Source organism: Etheostoma cragini, chromosome 13 (assembly GCF_013103735.1).
Source record: "Etheostoma cragini isolate CJK2018 chromosome 13, CSU_Ecrag_1.0, whole genome shotgun sequence".
Lineage (NCBI taxonomy): Eukaryota > Metazoa > Chordata > Actinopteri > Perciformes > Percidae > Etheostoma > Etheostoma cragini.
In genome coordinates this window covers 4528614-4539704 of record NC_048419.1, presented here as the reverse complement: position 1 = coordinate 4539704, position 11091 = coordinate 4528614, and the positions used below count along the sequence as shown (strand labels likewise).

At 41.1% G+C, this 11091-nt stretch overlaps 1 protein-coding gene across 1 annotated transcript; it reads right to left on the bottom strand.

Annotated features, from left to right (window-relative positions):
* Window positions 1–801: 801 nt before the first annotated feature.
* LOC117955819 (mucin-17-like) lies at window positions 802–10554 on the bottom strand. Its single transcript, XM_034890539.1, has 4 exons — window positions 10083–10554; window positions 4901–8260; window positions 3384–3458; window positions 802–1649 (listed from the first exon to the last, which is right to left on the bottom strand). The coding sequence occupies exons 2-4, from the start codon at window positions 8188–8190 to the stop codon at window positions 1430–1432; spliced, it is 3585 nt and encodes a 1194-aa protein (XP_034746430.1). The 5' UTR covers window positions 8191–8260; window positions 10083–10554; the 3' UTR covers window positions 802–1429.
* Window positions 10555–11091: the final 537 nt, after the last annotated feature.

Sequence of the window (11091 nt, the reverse complement as noted above, 5' to 3'; positions counted from 1 at the left end):
ACGACGCTCTGGAAAAAATGTACACAAACAGTCAGTAAATTCAGATTTATTTTTGCAATCCCAAATAATTCCATTCAAAAACTTGTTTTGTACTGTACATTTAATCTTAGGTTGCTTTCACACCTACCTCATTTGGTCCGTTTAAAACAAACCCTGGAACATTTGGTCGGATGGTCCGGTCCATTGTGGCTCTGGTGCGGATCAAACACACAAACTCTTGTCTGCATATAAAAGGGGGGGCTCGGTTTGCTCAAGTGAACTGCAGTTTGGTTCACTTTAGGTGAGAACGCGATCCGACCAGAATACAGAGAGTGGACCAAAAACAATGCATTTACCAGCCTATAATTTCCTCCTTGCATACAATTAACAGACTTGTGTCTGATTTAAGGGATGATAAATTTCCGATCCATAAGCTGTTCTGACCACACATCGGTGGTCGTCTGTGTGACGACACACATCATTGGCTCTCTCCATCACTCATTTGTTAGCGGCTCACAGTGTTTGCCTTCTTCTAAAATATTAGAAACAACAAAGCAGAACCAGAAAGCCCAAGACGTTATAAATTTCAAACTGGTCGCATGACAGTTCGTAAAATGGTCACGTCATTCGTCAACAGGGACACGATTTTCTCATTTATTTCGTGGTGGTCCCCACAAAATGGGAACGCAACCATTATACGAACTGCCATGATATTGGGCTGCAGCAGCCTGCTCTGGGGAACAACAACGCCGAGACACGATCCGCGGTCCATTTCACCAACTGCCATGAGACTGGGCTGTAAATTTGGCGTTGCTCCATTACTTCAGAGACCAGAAGCGTCGGCAAGTTTTGGACAGTCTGTCGAATAAACAAGCGACCGTTTCGATTGCGCGACATTTGTTTAAAGTGTTTGATGCGTTTGAAAACGTGCAGTGTGAAAGCAAACCAAACCAAATGATGCACCACGTCCACCGAACTATAGGTGTGAAAGCGCCCTTAGGAGAAGCAGAAAAAGGGGACCATTGAAGAGAAAATGTAACGTCAACTGAAACTCAGAGTGCATTAATCATAACAGTGCAATCAGTGCATAACAGAAAATCATGTGTAAAATTAGATTAAGAAGTATGTGTCTGTTGTTAGCCCTACCTTTCTTAAGCAGGCGTGTTGAAAACAAAATAACATTAACTCTCAAACGCAAAATAAAGATTTCCTTATGAATGATACTAGCTGACAGTCACAAAGATTATGGGCAATTTAGAGTACAAAATGATGTTCATAAGCCTCGACAATGTGCATGAGAGTGGAACTCTACTGGGTAAGAGCCTAATTCAGAGTAATCTCATTCTATGAGTAGGAAGGGGATCGTAAGAGTCCTCTGCAAAGGCTTCTGCCGGTCACTTGTAACACAGGCGATTGGCTACTAAACAGCACACAGGCTTTGTTGAGAGGTCTACACTTGCTGGATTTTCCTGGGCGGCCATTTGAACAGGGTCTTACACAGCTTTTTGCTTCTCACCTTTGACTTTGTTAAGCTCTTAATGATGACATTTCTGAGCAGGCTGAAGTTCAGGGGCGAAGATAGGTGCATGGAGAAAGCATGATTTCCTCTTTCTGCATGGTTCAAAACCTCCAAGAAGCGTCCTTCTTGCTGCCTGAAGTCATACTCCACACTGGATAGACAGATATGCAGCACCAAATTACCAATCCCCCCCAAAAAAACACAATTGTGACATGATACAAAAATGTGTCAAATTCAGCTCTTGCCAAAGAATGTTTAGGTTTTGTCGGATCCTACTGCATTACCATATTATTTTTCAATTATGCATCAAGCTTTTGTAGCTCCAGTTCACTTTGTGTTACTTATGTGGGAAGCTCTGCGCTTGTCAAAGCTCAGAGTGCTTGAATGGTTCAGGCAGGAAGACATTACCCAGCAGCCTATTCTTTTTTTTCTGAAGTTACATACGTCTTGTTCATATTTCCCTTCCACTTGGCCTTTAAGGACCCCACACTAACACACACCAGTCAGCAAATCAACTTACGTAACATCTTTTTGTCATGCAAAAGCGGTTTTGAAAATAAGTGGATCAAGACGAATGTTTTGAACATTCCAAGATAAAGGTTTTAGGTTTTGCTTTGCAGAAGTTGAGGCATTTTTTCTCCAAAAGATGGTGAGAATGAGATTTCTCAGCCTCCTTTCAAATACAGTGTTTCTGGAAGAATTGTTTTTTATTTTTCCATTGCGTCCAACTGATGCAACATTTCAGCTGATGGGTGCAAACGGAGATCAAAGTTGGGATTTTAGAGCTAACCACTATTGCACGGTGAGGCTTCGTACACTATAGCTTAAATAAAATTGTTATACGTGTTAAAAGGATGTCCATGAACGTGTTTTACCTTTAAATTAAAATGGCTTAAAATAGCTGCAAAATGTGGAAACATGTACAGCCAAACATCTCATTTTAAGATCAATTCTGCCATAGCTATCCTCATCTCTTTAAATGTAAATCCATATGACATGAAATCACCTTGTATGCAAATTAACAATGCTAAAATGACTCCAGTAGAGTGATCATTATAAATCTTTATGAATCTATGCTGCAGGCTGCTTGGGAACAACTTCCTCTTTGCTAGTTTGGATTTTAGAGAGTTCATCTCAATCTCCATTAATCTGCTGTGTGAATAGATTGAGACATAGATCACACACTGTCAGTGCTTAAATTGGACAGTTTGTCCAAAAGATTTATGATTTGTTCAGAGAGAAATGCGTATCTGTATTGTATTCCGGGCGAGAAACAAATGAGCAGCACAGAGCTTTTCATTTAGTAAGCTGCCCATTCAGTATGTCATTAATTTCCAGTGAAGTGGAGTGGACAGGCTGGCAAAAATCGGCTTGGCACCTGATATGGCAAATGGGCTCAACCTTATTGAGTTGTGTGTCTCAAGGCCAAGACAAACTTTAAATAAAACCTATATTTTAAAATATGCCTCGGATAAAGTGAAGCATAGTCCCAGTGCTGTACATTCATCAAATTTTAAGTAAAGTGAATTAATTGAAATCCATGTTATGTTACGTTACTGTTGCAGTTTGTAATATGTCTCTTATGCCTAGTGCCGTTCTAATTTATTGATTTAGTTGTAATTGCTTTCTTAATATCCTCTTGAAAATATCTCACGTCTCAATATCTCAACCCCAGACACATTTTTCATTTGATCTAAAGACGGCTTCCTGATCCAGCCTATAATCAACTCAAAGCAGCAACACGAGGCGACGCCATACTATATTTATAATATTCTAAAACCGTCGTTTTCTATTTCGGCGAGAGCTGAATTCTGGAGCTGCTCTGATCACTTATTACTTCAAACACTGCATGCAAGCAAAATTGGTAATTTCACTGTTATCTTACCTGTAGACAATACAAGCAGTCTTCTGGCAGGTTGAGCAGTTGTTGAGGTCCTGTCCAGTTTTGTAAAATCGCCGACTGCAATAAAAGAAAGTAAATCCAATTGGGTACAGTAAATAAGGGCAACTTCCAAAACTCTCATCCTTTCAAATTCACCATTTAATTAGCGCTCCACTTAGGCTCTATGTCGGATTTCCATTCAGACTGCTGTTGGCAGCGATGGGCTATATAACATGCATTGTGTCAGACATCAGATGGTTATTAGGAGTTGGTTATTCTGGAACATGACCTCGGAGGCAGTCACAACTTATTAGCTCTGTAGTGGATGAGACTGATTGACAGAGACACATTGCCAGAAGGCGGTTTTAATTCCTGTTATTTGTCCCAGAAGAGGTACACGACTTAATAAATATCTCCGAGATGTGCCCTCTTGAAATGCCCAAGTAGGTTTCTGTCACACTCAGCCACACAACCATGGACCTTTTTGCAAACTTGTAACAATGTTAAGTCTTCAGATCTTCCCACTATGATTCCTGATTTATGGCATATGTACAGTGGCCACAGAGCCAGCTTCATCTTATCAGTGTGTATGCCTGTAGAAGGTATTTGTGCAACTTGTCATATTAAAGTGTATGTAATAAATGGTACAATTTGTTTCTTGTCAAGGCTTTATTTCCCATGTGGATGTTGATTCAATGTCAGCAGATAGTCAATGTTCTACAAAGCGGCACTTACAAGCGGCAGTTGCTGCAACTAAATGAACTCTAGGACTTGGCCAAATTTTTTTTTTAAACTATTTTGCCATTTACAGTTTACGTTTGGTGGAAAATGATTTACACAAAACTATTGCACAATGAATCAGGATGACGGGTCAACAAAAAAATTCTGACAAACATGCATGGCCTGAATCTGTCATTGTTATTTTACAAACAAATCAGGGTGGAATATAAAACTGATCTGTGCTGTGTTGGTTATTTAAGAACATATATCTACATTAAAGAGTGTCCCCAGGTGCAAACTAATAGTATTTACACAGGCAGTTTTTTTTCTAAATGTAAATGGTTTGTTATTGCCATCACAGTAACCCATCCACTCAACTCTGGATGCATTATCATAAAGATATGATTACACAAACACACAAGCAAAAGTTTTTTTTAGATGTAAATCACTGCAGTTTGCCAAATTGTTGCAAATTTCACGAGTGGTTTCATTTGTTGCAAGTGATGAGTGACTGGAAAGTCAAAGGTCAGCACTGCAGGACAGCTTTAAAAGTAATGTTGAAGGCCAGATTCTTGCAAACCGCTATACCTGTATTGGACTAATTGTAGGGTATATTAATAGCTCATTCATATCAGACCCTACAGGTTTTGTATAAACAATAAAGTAAATGTTTAGGAATAATGGAATAATTCATTAACGAGTCTATTAGTCACACAAGTAAAACCTTATTACACTATGGAATCATTTCACCTGCCCTACCACACATACGCACACACACACACCCTCCAACATCCTCTTACCCGCTGCTGTGAGAGTGGCACATCTCCAGGTCACGGATAATGTTAAGCAGAGTGGTGATCCTGTCCTTGTTGGCTGCCAGGCTGGCCTCCACACTCTCGAGCCTCTGCTGTAGGGCTGCTGATTTGCAGCACTGTGGGGACGGAGGCAGCAACAGGGCTGCAGCAGCTGGGTGGGAGTGAGCCAGGCTGGTGTCCTCTGGGCCCGACGGAGGGGGAGCAGGGCTAGACTTTGAATCCAGTTTGACGATTGCCTCTGCCACGCAGGACTGGAGGCGGGCCAGGGATGCCAAGTGCATTGTTGATGATGGCAATATGGAATTACATTCAGGGCCTGTGTGCGTACAAGGCAATCCCTTGCTGTTAAAAGGGGCTACAGAAGTGAATGAAAGCTCTGGACTTGTGTGTGCTTGTGGTAGTGATGAAGTATCTGAATCAGAATTTTGGTGGACTGAAAATTTGATTACGGGGTGTGCAGCAGTGTTTTCCAGTGATGAGATAGTGGACTCACAGTTTGTTTGTGCTTTGGCAGAGGGTGTTGAAGAATTGGGGAGTGTATGTTTATCCGCGTTGGATTTCAGCTTAATATTTGCATGCCTGACTGATACACCCAAAGCAAACTGTTCTGTTTTTGAATCTGTCTCTTGGGGTGTTTTTACTGATGGGTATGTAGCACAGTGTCCCTCATGTTGTGTTTCTGTGTACCCTTGATAATGTGCACGCCTTTGTTGTTCTTTGTTTATGCAACCCTGCGGACGAGAGCTGCTTGACTTAATTAGGGAAATGTAATTCTGAAGGTTGGTGACCTGGGACAGATTTGAATTTTCATGGTCATTTGACTCATGCACAGCTAATTCATTGATTAGATTACCACTGAATTTGTTTTTATCAGTATGTGATTCAGTATTAGGAATAGTGGTTGGTTGAGGATAGTGGGGGCTCGCATCACTGCCTCTGTTATGATGTTTTGACACATTTAGCGGCTCAGATAATGAAACCGGGGTTGTGGAGTTTTCCTGATTAAAAACATTGCTCACGCCCGATTCATTACTGGTTTGAGTTCTGCTGTGTGTTTCTTGTCTGTGATCGGATTGATTTACTTGAGGCACCTTATTATGTTTGATGTGTTGTGTTGTGTCGGCTGATTGAAGTGAGGTTGATGCACAGACATGACTTTGGTTTTCTGTCAATGTAGATAAAGAGGTGGAGGCTGTGGGAGGATAATTTTTCTGATTGATTGAGGAGTACCTGAGGGCTTTATTTTTGTATAGAGTGCTGCTGTATGTTGATTTGGAACTGGGAGTTGCACTTGAAGGCAACCTAGCTTTTGAGTCCAGGGGTTTCGCTGCACTTGGTGATGGGTTTGGGGATGCTGTAGAAACGCCAAGTGGAGGTTCAGAATTTGAGTTCCGTTGAGTTTGGTCAATATGTGGAGTCACAGATTTATGTTCAGTGCTAGTACGCGTACTTTGATCTGAATTAGATGTATGATTCAAAGTGCTCTGTTGGACAACAGCGCTGATAAGTCGGTGTGGTGTTGTTGGGTGTGGTGTGGGGAATCCAGCTGAGTCCATTACAGTGTCAATTGAAGATGCTTTATCTGGTGATTTGCTGTCAACAGTGAAGGATGCCGTTTTTTGTGGTGTGTGACCTGGATCGCGTGAGGTATGTGGTGGACCTGCAGATGTAGGCTGTGCAGTTGTTTCCACTTTATGAATGGGGTCTAATGCATTGGCTGTCAGCAATGAGATGGGAGATTTAGGTATCATTTGGGGCCTATAAATTGTATTTATTCCTATGTTTCCTTGTGCTTTGTGTGTTTCATGTCGAGCATTTGCAACTTTAGCGAGTATACTTTCAGTGGACATCGGTGCAGTGTTAAGAGTTGTAGGGCATGTACTGGCAATGAATGTGTGTGAAGGTGACGACAGAGCATGTTCAGGTGTGGCATTTATACCCCCACATACATTTTGTGGGACATTATGTTGCGAAGAGTTGTGTTGGGATATTTTAAAGTGCTTAGGATAACTTTGTGGATGTGGGTTGTTTGGTTTAGTAGCTGTGGCCATCTGTGGAGTCAACATGAGACTAGTCGGTCGAGGGATCTTACTGTCCTGTGATGGTTTTGCGAATGATTTGAAACTGGCATCCTCTTGTCGTGTTTCAATAGTGGCTTTAGTAACAGTGATGGTTTTAGCATGTATGATAGTTGTGGGTTGAGGGGATGTTGCATCAATGGCAGCCTGTGATTGTGACAAAGTGACCAAATTGCTCCTAGAGTGCACTGGGCATGCTGGGTGTGGTGTTTTTCCATACTTTAGTTCTTTGTTAAAATAGAACAATTGTGGATTATTGTTTGTCCTTTTGTCTGTGTTTGTGATGCTCTCTGAGAATTCATGATGGCCCTGCTTAAGGTTTTTGTCAATAAGGGGCATCTGGAAATGTGTGGTAGTCGAGAGCGCGGTGAGGGCCGACTTAAATGGTTTCTCTCCAAGGCAAGCATCAGCAGTAGAGCTTTTCTCCCCCAAAGTCCCAAGTCTGGTGGTTACAGACTGTCTGCCACCGCAATGGCTGCATATTTTTTGTGGCATACCGAAAGGTCGAGCAGCAGATAACAGCAGCGTGTGCCCACACCGCTCTGCATAATGACCTTGCAGTCTGGTTTGGTCTCTTACACGAGGTTTGTTTGCATTTTCAACAGGCTCTGCTTCATCGTTATGAACGCTAATTCCACCTATCGCCTCAGAATCAACCACACTGCCGTTGGTGTAGCGGGCAGCAGATTTCAATTTTGGCCTGACATTGGTTATCTTCCCTGCAAAGTGTGGGTTGGTCTTGATTGCCCTGGCATAGCAATAAGTCTCACAACTGTTCCTCTGACTGCAGGCCACATTCTTAGAGGCCTCACCTCCAAGTGCTTTGAAAGTCACTTCCTTTTTTGTCTTGGATTCCCCACCTTTCTGTTTTAAAGTAGCCCTTTTCTCCTTGTCACTCTTTGTTAAAGGTGATACATCCTTGTATTCCGTTTCCTTGGTAATACAGCTGTTGGATGTTTGAGTAATGATATTTGATGCTGTCGAGAGTGTATCAGTTAGCTGTCCACTGTGCTGGGCGGATGGTCTGCTTATCCCTGGGGACGTCTGAACACCAACGCTGCACTGAGGTCCCCACGTTTGCAGCAGGACTCCTCCGGTTCTGTCTCCTCCTGTTGTCCTCCAACCACGCACTCCAAACAGGGCAGGGACACCTAAAACTGGAACTGGAGTTGTCAGGTCAGCCGCTCGTCTCCCCATCCCTTGTCTGGCTGACTCAATAGTCTGATTATTCGAGAGAGTGGCAGTGTTTCCACACCATTACATCCGTCTAAAAGTAAAAGAGGAACAAGTTTACAGTGAGAGGCATTTGCGATGGTGCTGTGAAAGAAATCCATGAGTAAGCAGGACAAGTTGAATCAATGCACAGAGCTAGAACTGAGACAAGAAACTGCTTCAGTGCTGCAGAAATGAAGGAGAACGGTTGTAAGGTTGTCAAAAATCAATTGCAGATTTGAGATAAGACGGAAAGAATAATGCTCTCACTTTTAAACTTTCCTGACATAGTGTGGCCAGATAAGAAATAGGAATGGTACTCTAATGCTGCTAATAAGGGGAGGTTGTGTGTTCTGTATTGTATTAGCATTTCAAACACACGCACAGATCCCCTCTTAATTTCTGACAGCACAAAGAAAAAATTTATTGTGGAAAAAAATTCAAAGCTAGCTCCTGTGAACTCTGTCTCGTTGAAATGTTTGTCACAGCAATCAGCTTCCACTCTGTTGTCCTCCACATTCAGCTCACATTGGAAAGAGTCCATAACGTTTGTTATGATATGTACACTGATACTATAGACTTCATCATGCTTTGTGTGAATTAAAATGGAAAACCCTTTTACAGAGGTGGTGTTGTGTGTTGTGTGTGTGTGTGTGTGTGTCCATGCCACCCATGAATTATTCAGTATTCTTGTGTGTGCAAGAGGTGATTTTAAGGATTTACGCAACAACAGTTTGGTAGTTGACGACAGGGTGACGAAGTGTTATTTTTGCACATGGACGGGCAATGGCGCATGATACACAAAAAATACTGTGTGAATGTGTCTTTGTGTTCGCCATTGTTAATTTATGAATGAATGTATGAACATAGGAATGAATGAACGAATGAATAAATGAAGAGATTTATTTCAGACATATTAAAAATAAACCCAACAAAACAGTAAAGAAATTTACTAATAAGTTAAATAACCAAAACATTCCTTAAACTATAAGTAAAATTAGCCAACACAGACATGTCTGAAATGGAGTAGAAAGAAGTATACACTTATTTCATCCTACACCTTTTTCCATAACACAGTAAATTCATATTATTATTTCATTTAACACAAAATTATATCTCATCTGATATATTATATATTTATCACAGTTGTCTTAAAATATATATTTATATATATATATATGTGTGTGTGTGTGTGTAAATATATGTGTATATATACATATATATCCCTTTTTTTTTTTGTGCACGGACCATTTCACAATGCTGCATTTACAGTTAAATTATAACAAAAAAAAAGAAATTCTGAATATTACCTGTTAGTAGTCTGTTTTTTTTGCTTCATACATAATTTGTGCAACTTGAAATTCATCTAAATCAATGAACTTTAAAGCTCTGGAATGTAAAAACTGTAAGTTGGTGTGATCATAAGATCCTGCTTTATGAACTGTTCTCATGGCTCTTTTTTGTAGTGTGTTCAGTAGTTGCAGTGTGTTCTTGACAAGAATGTCATGCAAACCCCTTTTGACAAGGCTCCCTTCACTCCTTTCTCTTTTTTATCCTCGTCAACATCCTTCATCCAGGGTTGTCAAAATTGCAAAATAAACATTTTTCGCAGCTCTATCTGTAGGGACTGTTATTTTGGTTGTCGTGTCATCTAACGTTACTTAAGCTCAGTCAAGTGACCTATGTCTGTTGTCACCGTCTAATGCTAAGTGAAAACTGTCCTGCCCTGTTAAAACACCATTAAGTTCCCCTTTGTGGGGAAAATATACATGCTCTTGCACTGCCAAACACTTTTTTACATGATCAGGACATAGTAAAAGTGCTTTTCTGGTTTCAGAACAATTGCTACCTAATGTGTTTCTGTTCAGCCGGCATACCTTAGTGTTTGCTTGATCCTGCTGCAAGATGTCTTGTTTTCTTGAGTCCAAAATTTCAGAAGCTAGTTTCCTGCTTTCAATTTTCTGTCCTCATAGATCCACAAGGTTTAGAGTGACTTTGTCTTCATATTTCAAATCCCTTGGTGGTAGAATTCAAACTCAGGGGATCCTGCAGGCGGTCAGTTCTGCAAATCAGCTCTGGTAAATGAGCCCTTTTTTCTAATGCTCAGATTTTGAACTAATTTACCTTTTATTGATCAGGCATGAAGCCAAGCTGTGTCCTCATTGTATCCCCATCTCCACTTGTTTTGCTCCTGCTGCTCCATGCTCACTCCATAATCACAACACAGCAGTATGCTACTGTATACTGCTGCCCTCCAATACTGTCTGTCCTACTATGTCTTGCCTTTTTACCTCCTCCTCCTCCTCTCTCTCTCTTTTGCTCTCCCTCTCTCTCTTTCCCTCACACTTCGTCTCCCTCTCTCTTATTTGCCCCAGAATTCATGTACCCTGATCGACAGCTGGGTGGAGAAAGAAAACGAGAGCAAGGGAGAAAGAGAGAGGGAGAGGAAGTGACTTGCATCAGTGGGGTAGGGACTGTGTGTAAATTACCATGCAAGTTAAAAAGCAGGGACAAGCTCTACAACAATTATACGACAAATGCAAATGTAAACAAAGCTGTAGTAGTTTGTCTAGGCAATGGAAGAGAATAACAGGGAGAAAATACTTCTAGCCCAACTCTGTGCTGTGAATTTAAACATGAAAAATCACAGTAAATCGATACTATCACTGCTATCAGGACATATTAACTTCAATCTAATAGTATTACATGTTGTTTTACATTGTGACTGCTGTCTTACCTTCGGGTATACAGTCAGAGGCTAGTGTCTAGTGGTATGAGAGACAGCAAGGCAAGGTAATGTGTGTACATTTAGCTATAAAATTTCTCTGACATACCTTAGGCTTGGGCCGGTGTAAACATTTGAAAACCGGTTTGATGTCATGCCAA